The sequence below is a fragment of the Mustela nivalis genome, assembly GCF_964662115.1.
Source record: "Mustela nivalis genome assembly, chromosome: 1".
NCBI classification, from domain to species: Eukaryota; Metazoa; Chordata; class Mammalia; order Carnivora; family Mustelidae; genus Mustela; species Mustela nivalis.
Genome location: NC_139020.1, coordinates 211,345,914 through 211,366,120, shown reverse-complemented (window position 1 = coordinate 211,366,120; position 20,207 = coordinate 211,345,914). Strand labels below are relative to the sequence as shown.

Below are 20,207 nucleotides of genomic sequence, written 5' to 3'. Positions count from 1 at the left end.
GGAATAAATAAAACCCCCAGGCCCCTGCGCTCAGGAAACTGTCACTCTCCCCGTCTCTAGCCTCGGTTTTCTCTTCTGTGAAATGGAACCCACCAGGCCCGCGGCAGGTCAAGCCCCCAGAAGGGAGCTCCGGGAGGGCAGGGGCGGGCTGACATTTATTCACGGGTGGCGCCCAATAAATGCTTGTTTGAGCAGGACTAGCCCTCAATAAATAACAGCTGTTGTCGATGCTGGCGGTGGTGCCGGCGAGAGAGTGGGCTCTCCCCTCCCCCACCCTCCGCCCGCTCCCCGCTCCCTCCTCCCCTCCGCGCCCCATTCCTTCCCGTCACCTCCCCACACGACGGTGCCTCCTCCTCCACCCCCCACCTCCTCCCGCCTCTTTCCAGTCCATCTCCCTTCCCCCCACCACCCCACTCCTCTCCCTCCTTTTCCCCTTACCCCTACCCAATTCTTCCTCCCTCCCCTCCCCCCACCCTGCCTCCCTCCCCTCCCCCACCTGCCACCTAACTCCCTCCCCCCTCCTTCGCCTGCCATCCCCCCCCCCAGCCCCCACGGCGGGCCCGGTCCGGGCGGGGCCGCCGGAGTTCCCGGGTCCCTGGCTCGGGTCCAGCCCGCGGCCCAGGCCGGGCGGCGGCGGCGGCGGCGGGCGGGGTTCTGGCCGCGCGCGGTTTGGGGGTTTTTTTATAACCCTGGCAGGCGGCTCAGGAAGTGCCTTCCCCGCGCCCCCTCCCCCGGCCACGCCGCCGCGCTCGCTCCCTCCCTTCCTGCGCTGGGCGGCGAGACGGCGGCGGAGACGGCGGACGGAGGCCCCGGGCGGGCGGGCGGCCGCAGGTAACGGCGCGGGCGGCGCGGCGGGGAGCGGGCTCGGCGGGGCCGGCGGGCGCCCGCGGGGGAGGCGGCCGGCGCCGGGCGGCCGCGGGTGACCTTGTGTGTCCGCGTCGGCCGGGGACGGCCGCGGGCGCGGGTCTGTCGGACCGTCCAGCCGCGGGGCGGGGGTTGTGACGGTGTGTGATGTCCCCGAGTGTGCGCGACACTGAGGTCGTGCGGGCGCCTGTCTGGCTGTGTTCGCTGCGTGCGTGTATGTGTGTCGGGGTGCGTGTGGGCATCCACGTATGTGTGCGTGCAGCTGCTTGTGTGTGTCCGCAGGAACATGTCCATGAGGGTCTGGGTGTGTTTGTGTGCGATCGTGTGGGGTGGGGTGTGTGTGCATAGGTGTGAGTGTAAACTGACATAGTTAAGTGCTGTGTGTGTTGATGTCTAGGTGAGTGTGTGCGTGTCTTTACGCTGTCTCCGGGTGTGTCTGAGTGTAACAAGTGTGTAAATGCCTGTATGAGTGCGTCTGGTGTGTATGTCAAGTTCTGCGGGACTCTGTCCGTTGTCTGGTGGGAGTGTGTGAGTGAGTGTGTACATGTCCGTGTGTGTAGGCCCAAGTGTGGGTCTCTAGGTTGTCTCCTGTGAATGAGTGTGTACGTGTGTGTGCACATAGGTCTGGGGAGTGTGTGGTTGTGTGTCTCCTGCGTTTGCCTCCCCATGTGTGTGTTCTGAGCGTGTCGGTGTGTTGGGATGCGAGCCCTTTGTGGGTCTGCGGTGTCCAGTTGTGGGTACCCAGCGGCGCAGGTGTGGTCACCCTCGAGTGTGTGCATTTGCTACCAGTGTGTGTTTGTGTGTCTGGGTGTGGGAGTGGCACCTCCCACTTCCCTTGAGTCGGTCACGGAGGCCACAGCCGTCTGTCTTCAAGTGTCTCCAGGCCGTCGGGCTCAGGGCCTTTAATTAGTGGCTAGTCGAGGGGGACCCGCCGGGGCGCCGGCCCCCTCCTCCCGCTCCTCCCGCAGGCCGCGGGCGGGCCTTTGTCTGCTCTCCCGGCAGGGTCTGCCTCCCGCCCAGCCAGATGTGCGGCGCCTGGAGAAGGCCTCTGCCCGGGCGGCCTGAGCCTTGGCCTCCACGGAGCGGCCGGATCTCCCCGGCCCGGCCCAGGAGGTCTGGGCGTGGAGCGGCGGGTCCGTCCCGATCGCTGGGATGCGATGGAGCCTCCGCTGTTTCCGGGCCGCTTCCGCGGCATTTCCTCCTCCGGCGCTGGCGCCGTCCCGGTGCTGGCCGCCTCCCTCCTGCCTTCTGGGAGGAGGGGCTGGGAGCTATGGCCAAGCCCGGGCACGCGCGCTCGTGCGTGCGTGCGCGCCCGTGCACACAAGCCACTCGGGCACACACAGGGCCACACACAGGGTCACATGGGCACACGCACCACACACAAAGTTACCTACGTACAGACAGTCTACTTATACAGTCACACACCCAGAGACACGCAGAGTCACACACATGCAGTCCCGCACACATCCTAGTGGAGACCCCTGCTGCTGCCCCCAACCGGGCTCAGCCCGGGAACCCCCTAACCTCCCTACCCTCAGTATCACTTTCTCCCCAGACCCACTGACCTGTTCCCAGTACCCCCATGGCAGGTCACCCCTGGCTACCATCCTGCAAAGGGGCCACTATCCCAGATCCTCCCCCCACACACACCCACCCACCCCCAGCCCTGGAGGGACACCTGTCCCTCCCTCCATCCCCACCCACCTATGTGGCTCCTTCCACACACCCCCCACCCCTGCTGTGAGGTCGAGGGGCCCAGCCTCAGAGGACAGTGGTGAGGACTTCAGGGGTGCGGAGCAGAGAGACTCAAAGACACTGCAGCCGGGACCAGAGCCACAGAACCGCTGCGGGGAGATTCTGCACCAGGCCCGGCCGTGCAGGAAAGAAGGAGAGAGACAGGACTGGGGGAAGGGAGCTCCAGCCTCACTCTGCAATGAGAACGTTGCCACCTTGGCATGGGAGGGGAGGGTGGTTAAGGCCAGGGGAGGGTCGGGGAAACTGACCAGGAAGGGGTTTAATCAGAACCGGTCAAGGTCTCCAGGATGGATTACAGAAGAGGAGGCAAGAGGAGATCAGGGCATGGGGAGGAGCAGTAGGGGAGGAGGGAGTTTGGTGGGGGCCCAGGAGCTGAGGGAGGATGAAATCCAAGAGGAGGCTTGTCAGGGTCAGGGGGAAGGGCAGAGTATTCTCAGCCACCCCTGAACTTCAGACCCAGGCCAGCTCCTCCTCCCTGCCCCTCCCTGTCTAGGCACTAACGCAGAGGCTGAGGCACAGAGGGGCTCACGCACAGGTGTCCGACCCCAGGCCGCCCACTGCCACCCCCAAAAGGTAAAAACAAACCAAAAAACAAGGGATAATCATTAGCCCAGCTGAAGGGACCAGTAGGGTCACAGAGTGTCTTGGAGTGAGCTCCCCGTCCCTGGAGGGGTCCAAGCAGAAGCGGGTAATGTCAGCTTCTAAGTCTGCATCTTGTTGAAAACCTGGCTCCCTCCCTCGTGTGCTGAACTGCCCTGTTTGGAGATCAACTCTCAGACTTGGCCAGGCTGCAAAGAAAACAAGACAGTGTGTGATTAAGGGGGAAACGGCACAGGGGAGGAGGAGGAGGAGGAGGAGGAGGGTGGAGACTGCAGTGGGGAGGAGGGTTTGGCACAGGGTAGTGGCCCAAAGTGGTGTCTGTGCGCAGCAGGCTGGCCTGGGGCAGATGCCAGAGAAACCGAGCTCTCCCGGACAACCCTAGAGCTTCCAGAAAGAAGAATCTGAAAGGAGAAGGAGTCGAACCAGGGGAGAGGCTGGAAACAGAGGGTGGAGGAGAGGTCAGAGGGACAGATGCCACCTGTAGGTGTGAATAATGCTCCCTGTGGCCGGGGACCCAATGGCAGCGCCTAAGTCAGAGAGGGTTAGTGGGAGGAGCCAGTCACTTCTGGCTTAATCTGGGCTGAAAATGCCCACTGACCAGCACAGCCTTCAGATGTGTTCCACTCCAGCCTCCCCTTGCTGCGCTCCTGCCTCCCCACAGGCACTCTGCCCAGCCGCACAGGCCCTTGTGCTCCTGGGTCCACACCCAGGTCCTCCCTGCCTCTGGGCCTTTGCCTCTGCGGCTCCTCTCCCTGGGCACCTGCTCCTGTCTCTTCGTGACGAGTTTCTTCTCATCCTCCAAGCCTCAGTTTCTGAGCCTCCCCGTTATTTCTAGAGAACTTGTCACAATCTGAACTCCTCTGGTTCGGTCACTCCCAGGAGATGGCCCCTCGGTGGGCAGAGACGGCATCTCTGCCGTGCCTATCGTTAGCCATGAACGAGTCCTCAGGATTATTGTGGAAATGAAATGAAATGGTGTGAAAACACTCAGGCCGGTGGCTGGCACGTAGTAGGTACCCACCGAGTCCCGATCCCCTGTGTATTCCTGTAGCATAGGGAGGATGAGGGGGGTGGGGACAGGGAGAGGAAATGCCAGAGGCATCCCGGGAGCTGGGAGGAATGGGCTTCAGCACTGGCCACACTGGGCAGCAGGACAAGGCACCCGCCCCCCCGACCCAACTCCTCCCTCCCAGGAGCCCAGTGATGCTGCCCAGGCTGTGAACAGGGGAGGCGGTGCTGTGGGGGCTGCCGGCAGCCGGGGCTGGAGAGAGACATGTGGACACGTGGCCTCTATGGCTCCTGCCTACCAGATCCTCCGCTGGGCCCTTACCCTGGGGCTGGGCCTCACATTCGAAGTCATACACGCCTTCCAGTCTCAAGGTAGGGGCGTCCCAGGGCAGCATGGGGAGGGAACAAGGAGCCGAGGAAGGGTCAGTGGGGCTGGGATGGCAGTCACTTGGGGGAGGGCCCTGGGGTCAGTGAGGCCAGCATCACTGGCCCCATAGCCAAGCCACGAAGACCCAGATCGCTCCTATGGCTCGCCCCAAGCCTCTGACCCTCGCCCGCAGATGAGTTCCTGTCCAGTCTGGAGAGCTATGAGATTGCGTTCCCCACGCGAGTGGACCACAATGGGGCCCTGCTGGCCTTCTCGCCCCCCACTCCCCGGAGGCAGCGTCGGGGCACAGGGCCAGCCCCAGAGTCCCGCCTCTACTACAAGGTGGCCGCACCCAGCACCCACTTCCTGCTGAACCTGACCCGCAGCCCCCGCCTTCTAGCAGGGCACGTCTCCGTGGAATACTGGACACGGGAGGGCCTGGCCTGGCAGAGGGCTGCCCGGCCCCACTGCCTCTACGCCGGCCACCTGCAGGGTCAGGCTGGCAGCTCCCATGTGGCCATCAGCACCTGTGGGGGCCTGGTGAGCAGAGGGTTCTGGGAAGCAGGGGGACATGCCCACCAGCTTGGGAGTTATGAAAAACACTTCTCCGTGTAGGCCAGAGAAGGAATCCAGGTGGATGGTTTTTTTTAAGTATTTTGAGCTAGTCATAAGGATTAGTTATTCTAGGACATAGCTAAAGCAGAACTTTGAGGAAAATGTGTAGCCATAAGGTCAGGCTGCAAAGGAAACCAATCAAACTTCCTCCTCAGGATGGTAAGAAAGAAAAGCAACATAAACCCACTAAGACAGAAAGAATGGAATCATAAAGACATAGGTAGGGTCCCCTGGGCCCTGGAACCAAAGCCTGATCCAAGCCCTCCACCTGCTCCCCAACCCCCAGCATGGCCTGATTGTGGCAGATGAAGAAGAATATTTGATCGAGCCCCTGAAAGGTGGGCCCAAAGGGGCCCAGGGCCCAGAGGACAGTGGCCCCCATGTGGTGTACAAGCGCTCCTCTCTGCGTCACCCCCACCTGGACACAGCCTGTGGAGTGAGAGGTACACCTGTCTTTGTGGGGGCGGGCAGAGGGAGGAAGCAGTGTGTGACGGCCCTGCCGTGAGTGAGACAGGTGCTCAGGCATAAACCCTCTGTGATCAGACGGACATGGTGCGCAGTGCCCATGCCGAGGCAGGCGGCTCCATGCCTATGTTTGGGCAATGGAATTTTCAGGAAGTGGCGCGGTCACTCTGGTTGTTGTGGGGCCCAGCTGTCCGTGCCACCAACCAATGTGACAGCGTAGAGCCCATCCTCTGGGTAGTGGACCATAGTAGAGCCAGACATTGGACACCTAGGACACCCAGTAGCCAAAGACCAAGGGGTCTGCCGGCCCGTGGGGCCAATGCGCCATCAGACAGGGTCACAGACCTATGAGCAGGCAGCAGAATGACCAGAAATTGTCCATCCAGATGAGAAGCCATGGAAGGGGCGGCCGTGGTGGCTCCGTACCCTGAAGCCACCCCCCGCCAGGCCCCTGGGGAATGAGACAGAGCGTGGCCAGCCAGGCCTGAAGCGCTCCGTCAGCCGCGAGCGCTATGTGGAGACCCTGGTGGTGGCTGACAAGATGATGGTGGCCTACCACGGGCGCCGAGACGTGGAACAGTACGTGCTCGCCATCATGAACATTGTAAGTGCCTCCCCCTCCCCGGCCATGGAGCCCTGAGATCAGGGAACCCACGCAGAGGGGGCAGAGTGAGAAAGGAGGCCGGTTGGGCAAGGAATAAGGAGAAGCAGCCTCGCTGGGCGGCCAGGAGCATAGACTCAGCTCTGCTGCTTTTTAGCTATGTGCCCTTGGACCAGTCCCTCCCCCCCCCCACCGTGCCTCGGTTTACCCACCCTTTGAAATGGGGGTAGGAATAGTACCTCCTCCGGAAGGCTCAGGCAGTCGCAGTGAGTCGGGATAGCGTTCCAAAGAGCCCCGGGCACGCGGTTGAGGCTGCGCAGGCACCTGCTGTATAAAACAAGGATGCAGCTTGAACTTGAGGCCAGCAGGACACAGGGGGTCACCTGAATCCTCCCGCAGGCACCTGCTCACCACTTCACGTGGTGACCTCGCTCACCCACACTCAGATGTCCCCAGGGCCCATACCAGCTGTCTGTCGAGACTCCGGATCTCTCCGAGCCTCAGTTTCCACGTTTGTACGACACTGTTGTCATAGTATCTACCCCAGGAGGAAAGAGTCCGGGCGGGGAGGGGGGCAGGGGGAGCCAGACAGAGAGGTGGCCCAAAATGTTGACATAGCACCGCACTTATGCCCTAGCCCTGCTTCCCTCCCTTGGGCTTTCAAAGTTGGCTAGAACCTGGGCACCTAGGTGGCTCAATGGATTAAGACTCTGCCTTTGGCTCAGGTCATGAGCACAGGGTCCTTAGATCGAGTCCTGCATTGGGCTCTCTGCCCAGCAGGGAACCTGCTTCCCCCCTCTCTGCCTACCTGTGATCTCTCTCTGTCAAATAAATAAATACAATTAAAAAAAAAAAAAAGTTGTCTAGAACCTGCCAGAATTTCTATGGCTCTCCACGTGGGACAGTGATGCCCCAGGCTCCGAGATCACTGCACACTGTGGCGACCGCCCCCCTGACCCCAGGCTCTTCCTCCTCCTCCCTCGCCCCGTCTCCAGAGCTTCCTGCCCCCGACTCTTCCACTTTCTTATGGTGATGCTCAAATTGATACCTTTTTTTTTTTTTTTTTAAGATTTTAAGTACTGACCTGAAAGAGAGAGAGAGAGCACAAGCAGGGAAAGCAGCAGAGGGAGAGGGAGAAGCAGGCTCCCTGCTGAGCAGAGTGCCCGATGTGGGACTCAATCCCAGGACCCCGGGATCCTGACCAGAGCTGAAGGCAGATGCTGACCAACTGAGTCACCTAGGCGCCCCCAAATTGGTACCTTTAGACAGCCGTGGAATGAGAACAAATGTGCACTTTCCTCGGGCCACCTCTGGGCAGAGACACTTGGGGCCACTGCGGGGATGGGTAGGGATAGAGGACAGACAGACAAGCTGAATGGGGGTGAGTCAGAAAGGAAGGTACCAGGGAGCAACCCAGACATGAAGCCCCCTTGTGGCACCTATCCGCTGTGGCTTCTGACCTCTCTGTGTGTCGGTCTGCCCCTCTGTAAAATGGGAATGACCATCGTCCCTACCTGCGCAGCAGGCGTAGCCTGAGCCTGGCCCGCAGGACTTACCTGGGGAAAGAGGACTACTGACGTTTTGCCTTTTGTCTCCTGCTCTGGGCCCCTCTTAAGACTCGGTCTCTCTTGTTTCTTGGAGGTCAGGTTGCCAAACTTTTCCAGGACTCAAGTCTGGGAAACATCGTTAATATCCTGGTGACACGCCTCATCCTGCTCACAGAGGACCAGGTGCGAGGGCCCCTTCCCCGCACCTGCCCCCGCACCTGCCCCCCGCACACCAGCGCTGCCTGTCTCCCCCTCCCCCTGCCCAACCCCCTCCCACAGGGGTGGCTGGCCCCCATGCCCCCCTGTCTGTCTGCAGCCAACCCTGGAGATCACCCACCATGCCGGGAAGTCCCTGGACAGCTTCTGCAAGTGGCAGAAATCCATCGTGAATCGCAGCGGCCATGGCAATGCCATTCCGGAGAATGGTGTGGCCAACCACGACACAGCAGTGCTCATCACGCGGTGAGGGGCGGGCAGGACTCCAGGACATGGGCCGGGGGAACGCGTGGTCCCGGGGACCCTCCTGGTCCAAGCAGGGCTCACTTCTGCTGGGAGATGGGAGAGGCTGGGAAACTGCGGCCACTCCAGGGGGGAGTCAGATTTGGGGAGGGGCTGCTGGGAGCCTGAGAGCCTTGGTTCAGGAGGACCGGGGGGGGGGGGGGGGGCAGGGACAGTTGGGCACAGACAGTCTCATTCCCTCGCTGTCTCATTGATGTAGTCAGTCGGTCACTTATGCACCCCCAGCATCCCCGAGGTCCACTGCGGGCAGAGCACGGGGCTCCAGGCGAGAGGCCGAAGGGAGCCTCCGAAACTGGTTACAGTGGCCCCGGCAGGGATGAGGGAGGCAGCCCAGCGCCTGACTGCCCCCCTCTCCTTCCACAGCTATGACATCTGCATCTATAGGAACAAGCCCTGTGGCACACTAGGTACTTAACCCCCGTAGGCTTCAGGCACCCGTGGAGGCAGCGGATGGGTCCCCCCCCCCCCGCCCGGCGGGATGGGGACCTGGCTGGACCAGCCCTCACAACCCGAGCCCAGCCCTGCCCCACGCGCCCACCCCCCAGGCCTGGCCCCCGTGGGCGGCATGTGCGAGCGCGAGAGGAGCTGTAGCATCAACGAGGACATCGGTCTGGCCACCGCCTTCACCATCGCCCACGAGATCGGACACACGTGAGGCAGGGGACACCGCGGGGCGTGGGGGACGGGGACGGGCCGGACGGCAGGTTCCTCGGCCAGGGTGGTGGAGCCGACGCCGCTCTCCCCAGGTTTGGCATGAACCACGACGGTGTAGGGAACAGCTGTGGGGCCCGTGGCCAGGACCCGGCCAAGCTCATGGCCGCCCACATCACCATGAAGACCAACCCTTTTGTGTGGTCGTCCTGCAGCCGCGACTACATCACCAGCTTTCTGGAGTGAGGACGTGCCCGCGTGCCCGCCCCCCGCTCCCGCTCACCTTGGCTCGGAACGGGGTGGGGGAAGGGGGGCGGGGGAGCGGGGTCTGGAAACCAGAGCTGCCTCCGGGAGGGGTCCTGTTCCCTACATAGGGCTGCACCCTATGACCCACACCTCCCCCCCCCCCCGCTCCCGGCCCCTGAGCTCTTCGCCTGCAGCCCCCTGACGTCACAGCTCCTTTTTCTTGCCCCAGCTCAGGCCTGGGGCTGTGCCTGAACAACCGGCCCCCCAGACAGGACTTCGTGTACCCCACGGTGGCACCCGGCCAGGCCTATGACGCAGACGAACAGTGCCGCTTCCAACATGGAGTCAAATCGCGTCAGTGTAAATACGGGGTAGAGAGAGCCTTCCTGCTTTCCTTCCTGGGAGGGGAGGGGCCGCAGGGGGTGGGAGCGTCGGGAAGGGGGTGAGCCCCCGTGGGGGCCAGAGGGAAAGAGGTGCACAGGTGTATAGACGTCACGCGCACTCAGTGACTGGGAGGGTGGGATATCCTGGCCCTCCAGACCCCTGATTTTGGGGGCTGGTCTGGGGAGACCTTGAGCACCCCCTCTGTCCAGCCTGTCAGGCCACTGGTGGGCTGCTGCAGGACTAAAGTCCCAAACCCCCTAACTGGGCAGTTTTTCACCAAACATTCCAAATGGGGTGGAAATAGTTCCCTGGGGACGGACCATCTTTCCCACTCGGCAAAGAACTGGGCAGAGCCTTCCAGGGACACCCTGTCTTCATTCCCCACATCCCCCACCAACTGGTTCACAAGATCGCCTGGCCCTGATGCTTGGCTGGACAAGCTCTGAGCCTCCGGGCCACCCCTCCCTCTTGGTGAGGTTTGCATTGATTTCCCAAAGCCCCATCCTTCTGTAGAGAAGCAAGCTGGGGGTCCCACTCCCAGCTGCCCCCAAGGAAGCTGAAGGCCTGCCAGCTTCCTCAAGACTCCAGAGATCAGAGTTTAGATGGCCACGTCCAAGCTGAGGCCATGTCAATTCAACACAGGAAAAGGCAGCTGTTCTAATGCCCTCATTTCATCCCAGGGCAAGACAAGGAGACAAACCCTGGCATCATTTCTACTTAACCTGCTCTTGCCCACTCTCCCTAGCCTGACTGGTAACTGTAGCACCCTTAACGAATTTCTAAAGAATCTGGAGCATCTGCTGTGTCCCTGGTATCCTAACCATGATGACAGTGGCTGACATTTACTGAGCGCCCACTATGTGCTAAGCATGTGATATGTTTCATCTTGTTTAAACTCTTGACAATCCTGCTATATTTCCACATTACAGGTGAAGTGACTGAGGCATAGGGAGGGTGCCTTGCCCAATATCACAGTTCAACATGTCAGAGCTGGGACTCGAAGGTCTCACTGTGACTCCAAGTTTATAATGAGGTGGGGGAGGGGAGGAAGTGCCGGAATAAGGAGCTTGGACCGGTACTGGCTGTATGTTGAATTGATTCTTTCTTTTATTTCTCCAAGGAACATCTTCCCGGAGCCCCTGGCAAAGGGGGAAATTATTGACTACATATAACTTGGCTAACGCGTGTAAAGAGCTGGGCCCAGTGCCTAACCCAGAGATAGCTGTGGTCATTGTTACACAATAACGGGGAGTTTGTGCAATCTCTTTCAGATCTACTCTGTCACATGCCTCTCAGCCTTTTATGTAGGCAAGGCCTATCTCTTAGATGAGAAAACAGGGAGGGGGGGTGGCAATTCCCCAGCGGGGCTGAAGTCTCCCCGACTGGCTCAGAGCCCTTTCACATGCACCACAGCGCCTCCTTGTGGAGAGAAGGAAAAGCAGGACTGGAATAGCCAGTTCTCCTTAAGAGGTGTCAGAAGTGGGATGAGGGCCCGTGATATTTACAAATGGCGGGGAGGACACAAGCCAAGTGAAGCCAGAAAACCAGGCTGAGTTTTTAACTGAGATGTAGCCTCTGAAGGAGCACAAGACAGGGACTCTGGAGGACGGTTGAGGGAGCGGACTTGAAAACAACTTTCCGGAACTTCTCATGTGTGTGCAGATGTCTCTGAGAGGCTGCCCCTTCCTACAGCCATTGATTGGCCCCGTCCCAGAATATTAAAACTTGAAAGGATTAGGTTCAAAGAGGAAATGGCACATGGTTATAAAAAGGAGAATGAAGGCTCTCCATTTCCCAGGCTTGGGGAAGGCCCTGGGAGGTGGGGCAGATGTAAGCTAGAGGGTCAGAGATTTGGACACCCCTGAACCCAGGGGGTTTGTCAGAGAGACTTCCTGGGACTGGTCCAGCCCAAGCAGGATTCCGACAGGAAGGTGGGCTGAGTTTTCAGTGGGCAAAGATGCATCCCAACCAGATCCAGCCTGGCTTTGTTCAGGCCGAGTCTCCCATAGAGTAAAAGTTCCAGGAGCTTCCACAGTTTGGGGGGCGGTGGGGGGGTGGGGGCAATATAGAAGACCACCAGATGGAAAAAATTAGCGATGAGGCCTTTGACCTGAGCCATCTTCCAGGCCAGGGTTTTCAGAATTACTGTTCTCCCCGGGGCCGCTTAACCCATCTCAACAAGGAATGCAGAATCATCTTCATTCCTCAGCAGGTTTGGAGACTCAAGAGGCACCAGAGTGATGAGATCACAGAGGGTTAGAGCCAAGGCTTCCCCTCAGAAGCTGTGTGGCCGCTAGCAAGTGACTTTACCTGTCTAAGCCTTGGTTTTCTCACAGTGAAACGGGGGTAGTGATGCCTACGGGGGCTTGCCACACACACGGACGTTGGTTAAGTGCAGCCCATAAGGCAGAGGGGAGGTCTCAGGCCATGCCCCACAGGAAGACTCCAGAAGGCTCCTGGAGACCCAGCGGAGGAGCGCTGGGGCCCCACCGCAAGGCGGCAGCGAGCGGGTCGCCGCCCCCGGCGGGCGGGCTGCCCACCCGAGGGAGGAGGGCGGGGGGCGAGCCTGAGCAGGCGCCTTGGCCCGCAGGAGGTCTGCAGTGAGCTGTGGTGTCTGAGCAAGAGCAACCGGTGCATCACCAACAGCATTCCTGCCGCCGAGGGCACGCTGTGCCAGACGCACACCATCGACAAGGGGGTGAGCGCGGGCCCGGGCCGCCAGCCGGGTCCTGCCCCCTGCCCTTGAACCAAGCCCACCGCGCCGCTGTGGGGGGTTTCTGTCGGCTCTGGCCACGCCCCCTTTCCTTGAGCCACGCCCATCGCGCCTCCGTGCGGGTTTCCGTCGGCTCTGGCCACGCCCACTGTCCAGAGGTCCCGCCCATGGCCTGAGGCCACCCGCTGCCCCTACTCCAGCAGTGCTAGACCCAGGGCAAATTTCACCTCCCGGCGGTGACCGTAAGCTTAGGCCACGCCCCCATCTTGCCTGTGTCTGGGTCCCCAGACCCCACTTCCACCCTCGCCCCTTCGGTCCCATCCCAGAGATGCGGTGACCTCTAGCTGGGGGAGGGGCGGGGATCCCGGGAGTCCGCGAAGCCGGACTCACCCCGCTTCCTCTCCCCAACACCTGCCGTAGTGGTGCTACAAGCGCGTGTGCGTCCCCTTCGGGTCGCGGCCGGAGGGCGTGGACGGGGCCTGGGGCCCGTGGACGCCGTGGGGCGACTGCAGCCGGACGTGCGGCGGCGGCGTGTCCTCCTCCAGCCGTCACTGCGACAGCCCCAGGTCAGCTCTCAGGACCCTCTGTAAAGAGAGCGGGGCGGGGGCGGGGTCCCCCTCTGTCTAACAGCCTCCCTCCCGCCCCACATCTGTTCTGTCTCCCCACCCCAACCCTTCCAGGCCAACAATCGGGGGCAAGTACTGCCTGGGTGAGAGGCGGCGGCACCGCTCCTGCAACACCGACGTGAGTTTCCCCAGGACCCCAGGCTGGGATCCGCTGTCCTGCCCTGCCCTCCAGACACCTGCCCGGGGGCTCCCCTGCAAGCGTCTGGTTCCTTCCCATTCTCAGATGACTCCCCCACCTTGAACTTGTATGACCTCCGCATCCTCCTCCAGCTACAGTGCACTGCACCCCTCCTCCCTGCAAAGCTGGGTTCCCCAAACTTCCCCAACCCCACCCCAAAGCCATCTCCAAGCTGTCACCAAACCCAGTAGCCACTGAGGACCCAGTTTGGGTTCTCCCTTTGTCCTCCCTTCTGCCCAGGAACCATGGCCTCCGTCCACAACTCCCTACCCCACTCCCACCCCCGTGCTGCCATCACCCCTGCCCTGTGCTCCCAGCTCCTCCCCACAGACCTTCTGTCTTCCCGTCTCCACTGCTGTCCCTTCTTTAAATGCCAGGGTTCCCCATGGCTGGTTGGGGCTTCTGACTGTGAGCGAGTCTTCTGTGGACACACCCAGTAAGCACAAGGCTTACTGCAGCTGGGGGTGTTCAGAGGGCGGGGAGCGCTTGGGGGGCCGCGGGGTGAGTGGTCTTCCCAGCCCCACCTGGAGTGGCTCCTGTCTCCAGGGAGTCCACACATGCCCCACCCCCCATAATGAGTGCCCCTGGCTCCTTTCTAGGCCTGTTCTCAAGAAAGGCCTCATGGTCTGAAGCCAGAAACCCAGCCAGCACCCCAGCTCGCCCCAAACTCTCATGGGTCATCTGCTCCATCTCTGAAGTACCCGTCCCTCCAGCCCCACCGCCTGGCCCTGGCCCACGCCACCAGCCTGTCTCACCTGGCCCCCCACAGCTTCCTCCTGGCCTCTTGCCTTCAGCTTCCCCCTCCAACCCAACCCTGCTCTGAGCATCGGGCCTGTGCCCTAACTCCACCCCCCAACACATGGCTTCCCTCCCTGTCCCTCTCTTGCCCCCAGGACTGTCCCCCGGGCTCCCAGGACTTCCGGGAGATGCAATGCTCCGAATTTGACAGCATCCCTTTCCGTGGAAAATTCTACACGTGGAAGACATACCGAGGAGGTGAGTGAGGGACCCAGGAGGCCATGGGGCACTGGAGGGCGGCAGCAGGTGGATGCAGCGTCATGGGGTCTGACTGAGCACCCCCTCACTCAAAGGGCCAAAGAGCCCAGGAATGTGGTTCAGCAGTTCCTTGACTGGACACCGGGAATCCCGACTCCCTCTGCGCAACCTGCCTAGCCACGCTGGGGCTGGGGTCTCTCCCTCTTTGCCTCCCCTACCCCCATCCTCGGGAACGAGCAGGGAGTCCCGGGTGGCCTGGCCCTCCGTCTGACGGGGCTGTGCCCCCCAGGGGGCGTGAAGGCCTGCTCACTCACATGCCTGGCCGAAGGCTTCAACTTCTACACGGAGAGAGCGGCCGCCGTGGTGGACGGGACGCCCTGTCGCCCTGACACAGTGGACATTTGCGTCAGCGGCGAGTGCAAGGTGAAGGGGACTCCCAGACAGAGGGCAAGGAATAGGGGAGTGAAGACAGGGAGCGGGGCTCACTGACGCTCGGCCCCCCCCACCCTCCCCACCTCCCCAGCACGTGGGCTGCGACCGGGTCCTGGGCTCCGACCTGAGGGAGGACAAGTGTCGGGTTTGCGGTGGTGACGGCAGCGCCTGTGAAACCATTGAGGGGGTCTTCAGCCCAGCCTCGCCCGCAGCTGGTGAGAGAACCCCATTCCTTCTCCCTCTGGCCGCTTGGTGACTGAGGGCAGGACGGGCCCCATCACAGTAGCCAGCGTCAGCTACTCAGACCCAGGGGCCCAGTGGGGACCCCAAGAAGTCCCGGGGCACAGCAATGCCCCAGCTCAGGGCCAGGGACTAGCTTGGGCTCTGGCGTCTAAACCTTGGCAAGGTTTAGGTCTGGGGACCTAAACCTTTCCCCGCCCCCACCCTGGGAGGCTGGCCCTGGGTTGGGGGCAGAGGGGTTGACCACTCTCCATGGTCTGAACCAGGGGCTTGAGGGACTCTGTGCTGGAGGAAAAGTCTTACGGGGGGAGGGATATCTGTAGGGTATGGTGAACTTGAGCCTGCCTTCCAACCTTGGGCTGAAGGACAGCGACCCCAGGGAGTCGGGGGTGGCTCCGGGGAGCCAACACACACAGTGAGGCCCCCGTGTGGGGTTCAGGGGACGGGAAGGGACCCGGGTTGGAAGTGGTGGAGCCCGCACTGCTGAACTCGCCATGTCACCATGTGCGTTGGGGCCTCCACAGTGTCCCCATCCCTCTGCGCCGGGGGGGTAGGAAGCGGACCACACCACTGTGGTGGTCAGAGAGGCAGGAAAGTTGGGGTTCCAACCCCAGCCCCGCCACTTCCTAGCTGTCAAACCTGAGCGAGTTGTTCAGCTTCCTGAGCCTCAGTCTTGTCATCTGTAAAATGGGTGTGACGACCCATCTACTTCACAGAGCCAGACCTGGTGCTACAGAGGATGGCCTTGTAAGCACTTACTGCAGTAATGGTTCGCTGTCGTCATCGAGGGCCAGGAATGGGGGCGGGGGGGGCGGGTAGGCTGGTGCGGGGGAAGGGCCAATTGGGCGACATCTGAGTTCCACCATCCAGGATATGAGGAAGTCGTCTGGATTCCCAAAGGCTCCGTCCACATCTTCATCCAGGACCTGAACCTCTCCCTCAGTCACCTGGGTGAGCTGGAGATGGTGGGATGAGGACTGGGGGTCAGCCGGGGGTCAGTGCAGCTGGGGTTCTGACCCCTATGCTGTCCTCCTAGCCCTGAAGGGGGACCAGGAATCCCTGCTGCTGGAGGGGTTGCCTGGAACCCCCCAGCCCCACCGCCTGCCCCTGGCTGGGACCACCTTTCAGCTGCGGCAGGGGCCAGATCAGACGCAGAGCCTCGAAGCCCTGGGACCCATAAACGCATCTCTCATCGTCATGGTAACAGTAAACGCATCTCTCATCGTCATGGTAACAATACTGGGAGCAAGATGCCCGAAGACAGCAGCCTCCTTGTGGGGACTGGAGCTTGGCTTCCACTTGATGGCCTCCTCCCCGACCCCAGGTACTGGCCCGGACAGAGCTGGCTGCCCTCCGCTACCGCTTCAACGCGCCCATTGCCCGAGACGCACTGCCTCCCTACTCCTGGCACTATGCGCCCTGGACCAAGTGCTCAGCCCAGTGTGCCGGCGGTGAGGTCGGGGTGCGGTCGGGGGTAGGCACTGGTCCCCTGGGCTCCGCTGCTGGTCCCGGTGGGGCTGAGCGGGTCTCCCGGCCACCCCCCAGGCAGCCAGGTGCAGGCCGTGGAGTGCCGCAATCAGCTGGACAGCTCGGCGGTGGCCCCCCACCATTGCAGCGCCCACAGCAAGCTCCCCAAGAGGCAGCGTGCCTGCAACACGGAGCCTTGCCCGCCAGAGTGAGTGCCCGCCGAGGCTGCAGGCTCGGGGGTGACAAGAGCCAGAGTGGGCAATGCTCCCAGGATCAGGGTGACAGGGCTCCCCGGGGTGGGGTGGAGGCTCTCCCTCAGCGTGACGCACCTCCCACCCCCAGCGTGGGTGCAGGGTGGGGATGTCCCAGGGGTGTGCTGGGGTGCTCCCTGCAGAAGCAGCCCTGTGCGGGATTCTGCCAAGATGCTGGCTCCTGGGGAGGAGGAGGATATGCCGGGACCCCAGCCCGAGGGACGGCCCTCCCCTGCACACTCTCTCAGACCTGCCCCCTCCCCGCAGCTGGGTTGTAGGGAACTGGTCCCGCTGCAGCCGCAGCTGCGATGCCGGGGTGCGCAGCCGCTCGGTGGTGTGCCAGCGCCGGGTGTCAGCCGCCGAGGAGAAGGCGCTGGATGACAGCGCGTGCCCGCAGCCGCGCCCACCGGTTCTGGAGGCCTGCCAAGGCCCGGCTTGCCCGCCGGAGTGGGCTGCCCTGGACTGGTCAGAGGTCAGCCCATACTGCTCCCTGTGGGGGTGGGGGATGCTGGGATGCCCTTAATGGGTTCCCACCAAGGCACCTCTCGGCAGTCACAAGCCCCTCCTGCTCGACCTAGTGCCCCCCCAAACCGGTCCAAGGTTAGCTGACCTCTCCTTGTCGCCCTTTGGACCACCATCTGCCCCTCCCTGCCCCCCGCGTGGGGGACTGGAGCACCCAGGAGCATGAAACCCCCTCTCCGACTGCAGTGCACCCCCAGCTGCGGGCCAGGCCTCCGCCACCGCGTCGTCCTGTGCAAGAGCTCCGACCACCGCGCCACGCTGCCCCCTGCGCACTGCCCGCCCGCAGCCAAGCCACCAGCCACCATGCGCTGCAACTTGCGCCGCTGTCCCCCGGCCCGCTGGGTGACAGGCGAGTGGGGCGAGGTAGGCCGGCGCCCTGGGGATGGGGGCGGAGGGAAGGGGCGCCCCGCTGAGGCTCAGCAGCGACTCCCCGCAGTGCTCCGCACAGTGTGGGATCGGGCAGCAACAGCGCGCGGTGCGCTGCTCCAGCCACACCGGCCAGCCATCGCGCGAGTGCGCAGAGGCTCTGCGGCCCCCGTCCACACAGCAGTGCGAAGCCAAGTGCGAGAGCGCGCCCCCCGGGGACGGCCCCGAAGGTATGTGCGGCGCGGGGCCAAAGGGCTCCACGGGGGCCCTGTCCAGAGCGTGGGAGTCCTGACCATTGGCCTGGAGCATCTCCAACCACCGCAGCGTCTTTCTCTGTCCCCTCCAGGCACTTCACTGCCTCTCCCTGCAGGCATGTATTTAGTGCCACTGTATACCAAGCATATTAGGCGCCTGATCCTTCCGGGCACCCAAACTCAGGTCATTCCCGCAGCCACCTCCGCGACCTTCATCCCATTCTTCTCCATCCGAACCGTGAACTGCCGAGTGTTTTCCTTTAATTCAGAGTTTCTCAACCTCTGCCACTATTGATGTTTTGAACCAGATCATTCTTGGCGGGGCGGGGGGGGGGGGGGGGCTGCCCTGGGCCCTATAGGATATTCAATAGCGGTCCTGTCTTGTGTCAGCAAGATGCCAGCAGCGCTCCTGCCCCCCCAGTGGTGACGAGCAGAAATGTCTCCAGATCTGGCCATATGTCCCCTGGGGGACAAAATCGCTTTCCCTAGAAAGGGAATATGTCCTTTTTTTTTTTTTTTCCCCCCTACCTAAGAATTTATTCTCCATACAGGGCAATAGATAACTTACCCGGGCACTGGAACCAGACTGCCTGGATTGGGTTCCCTCCGCTGCGCCTTCTAATGGAGCAGGCGGATAATGATATACTCACTAGCCCGGGAGCTGCGTGAGAGAGATGTACTAAAACAACCCACGAGGCCTTTATTAGGCACCAGGCCCTGTCCTACCTCACTGGCCAAGTGGGAACCCACATCACTGTCGCAAACGGACGGTCGATGACCACGAACACAAAATATTCAAATACCCTGAGAAGGAGAGACTTCTCTGGACCTCAAGGTCCTCCATCGGTCACAAAGGGAAACCAGCAAGGATTACAGCCCCAAATGGACCAAAAGGATAACTGAAAGGGAGTGCTTTTGTTGTAACTGAATACTGAGTCTGAGTCCCAGACTCAGCACTGTCTCTCCCAAAGTCCACCAACAGTCTAATGACATATTTACAAGCCTCTTCCACACACTTTTTTTAAAAAGATTTTATTTATTTATTTGATAGAGGGTGACCGCTAGAGAGAGAACACAAGCAAGGGAAGCAAGAGAGGGAGAAGCAGGCTTCCCACCGAGCAGGGAGCCAGATGTGGGGCTGGATCCCAGAACCCGGGGATCATGACCTGAGCGGAAGGCAGACACTTAACCGACTGAACCACCCAGGCGCCCCTTGCACCCTCCCCCCAACTTTGAGTTACAGTTATAAGCTCCTTTTGAGAAGCAAGGAAACTGAGGCAGAGAAGTTAGGAAGCTCTGTGAAGCCTTCAGATGCGCTCCTAAGGGAACGGGCCCTGAGCTCTGATCTCTCCCGCCCCCTCTAGAGTGCAAAGACGTGAACAAGGTCGCCTACTGCCCCCTGGTGCTCAAATTTCAGTTCTGCAGCAGAGCCTACTTCCGCCAGATGTGCTGCAAAACCTGCCACGGCCGCTAGGGGGCGCGCGGCCCCCAGAGCTAACGCTGGGCGCCGGCTGGAGGGGACCCGGCCCGCAGCTGGCCAGCCTGAAGGAGCCCGAGGGGGCGGGAGCTGGGAGTAAAGGGTGAGACGAAGCTGCAAGTTATTTATTGGGAACCCCTAAAGGGCCCCTGGCTGGGGGATGGAGAGGGGCTACCCACCCCAGGGCCCCTCCTCATCCCCTCTCCCAGTTCATAGTGAGCCCCCCTCCAGGGTGGGTTTGAGGAGGGAACAACTAACTGTTCGCCCTAGAGCCCTTTTCACCCACTCCTAGGGAGCCCCTAATACTGCCCCCCTTTGGCCGGAATATGTACTGTGAAGAGTGGGGGTGGGGAGGGGGTCGGCCTGTGTCCTGCCTCCCACACTGCCCTATCCCTCCACTCTGAGCTGGGGGCGGGGGAGGGGGAGGGTCTATGTCCGCTCTGGGGGAGGGGGATTAGCACCACCTCCCTGACACCCTCCCCCTGACCAGACTAGCTACAAGGCTGAGGCAGAGCTGGCAAGATCCACCACAACCTCTGCCCTCCCTGCCCCAGGGGGACCCCGACATCCAGGCGCCCCCATCATGGTGCTACAGACCCTGCCCTGGGGCCCACACACCCCTCGCCAGGAAGCCCTCCATCAATAAAGTTCTGTCTTGTGTAGCTTTCCGAGTGTTGATTTGTGACAGCGTCAGTGAGTCTGAGTCACACGCAGTCCCCACCACGGAATGGAAGGGGCCGTGCCCCCCGCCCCAGCCCCCCACCCCGCTCCCACCGCAGGTGGTTCCCATCAGTCCAAAGGGGCCTTTCACCAGCCGGGACAGAGCCCAGTGATACGACAGCTTCTAAGGAGGGTCTCAAGCCTCCCGGTCTGGCCCCGGCCTTCCCGCCCACCGCACCCCCCGGCCCTCGGCTCGGTCCAGCCGCCCGGGCCTCCCAGGCCCCGCGGAAGTTCCTCAATCTCCCGCCATCTTCCCATCTCGGGGCGCCTTTGCGGGAGCTGCTTCCTCTGCCAGGGGCACCCTCCCCTCCCCTTTCCACCCGGTTAACTCCAGCTCACCCTG

General features: G+C 61.8%; 1 protein-coding gene and 2 long non-coding RNA genes across 24 annotated transcripts; 1 reads left to right on the top strand and 2 right to left on the bottom strand.

Annotated features, from left to right (window-relative positions):
* Nucleotides 1-713: 713 nt before the first annotated feature.
* ADAMTS10 (ADAM metallopeptidase with thrombospondin type 1 motif 10) lies at nt 714-19,806 on the top strand. Of its 22 annotated transcripts, none has more exons than XM_082733827.1 (27): nt 800-831; nt 3,113-3,192; nt 3,548-3,703; nt 4,413-4,599; nt 4,788-5,134; nt 5,496-5,652; nt 6,061-6,278; nt 7,922-8,005; nt 8,139-8,284; nt 8,705-8,748; nt 8,887-8,992; nt 9,088-9,234; nt 9,468-9,609; nt 12,213-12,320; nt 12,756-12,901; nt 13,016-13,079; nt 13,739-14,135; nt 14,425-14,558; nt 14,659-14,782; nt 15,678-15,758; nt 15,844-16,007; nt 16,132-16,258; nt 16,353-16,482; nt 16,793-16,997; nt 17,234-17,410; nt 17,496-17,643; nt 19,032-19,806. In XM_082733827.1, exons 4-27 carry the CDS (start codon nt 4,512-4,514, stop codon nt 19,139-19,141), a joined length of 3,594 nt encoding a protein of 1,197 aa, XP_082589953.1. In that variant the 5' UTR covers nt 800-831; nt 3,113-3,192; nt 3,548-3,703; nt 4,413-4,511; the 3' UTR covers nt 19,142-19,806. The 22 variants fall into 22 exon arrangements, 17 of the variants coding, with proteins under 17 accessions (XP_082589949.1, XP_082589942.1, XP_082589953.1 ...); XM_082733812.1 differs by lacking the exon at nt 800-831 and adding an exon at nt 4,055-4,228 and having other exon boundaries at nt 3,102-3,192; nt 14,033-14,135; nt 17,484-17,643; XM_082733815.1 differs by lacking the exon at nt 800-831 and adding an exon at nt 4,055-4,232 and having other exon boundaries at nt 3,551-3,703; nt 14,033-14,135; nt 17,484-17,643.
* Nucleotides 3,317-7,948, bottom strand: LOC309866359. The gene is made up of 3 exons (XR_014312602.1): nt 7,832-7,948; nt 6,515-6,602; nt 3,317-3,407 (listed from the first exon to the last, which is right to left on the bottom strand). It is a non-coding gene; the product is annotated as an uncharacterized lncRNA (long non-coding RNA).
* Nucleotides 8,284-15,763, bottom strand: LOC309866370. The gene is made up of 3 exons (XR_014312609.1): nt 15,567-15,763; nt 12,726-12,919; nt 8,284-8,367 (listed from the first exon to the last, which is right to left on the bottom strand). It is a non-coding gene; the product is annotated as an uncharacterized lncRNA (long non-coding RNA).
* Nucleotides 19,807-20,207: the final 401 nt, after the last annotated feature.

Excerpts from the sequence above, each read along its gene's own strand:
- ADAMTS10 (XM_082733827.1), top strand. The coding sequence starts at position 4,512 with ATGGCTCCTGCCTACCAGATCCTCCGCTGGGCCCTTACCCTGGGGCTG. Across the intron at positions 14,136-14,424 it reads GTGGAAGACATACCGAGGAG|GGGGCGTGAAGGCCTGCTCA; the intron begins GTGAGTGAGGGA and ends TGTGCCCCCCAG. Across the intron at positions 16,008-16,131 it reads ACGCATCTCTCATCGTCATG|GTACTGGCCCGGACAGAGCT; the intron begins GTAACAGTAAAC and ends CCCCGACCCCAG.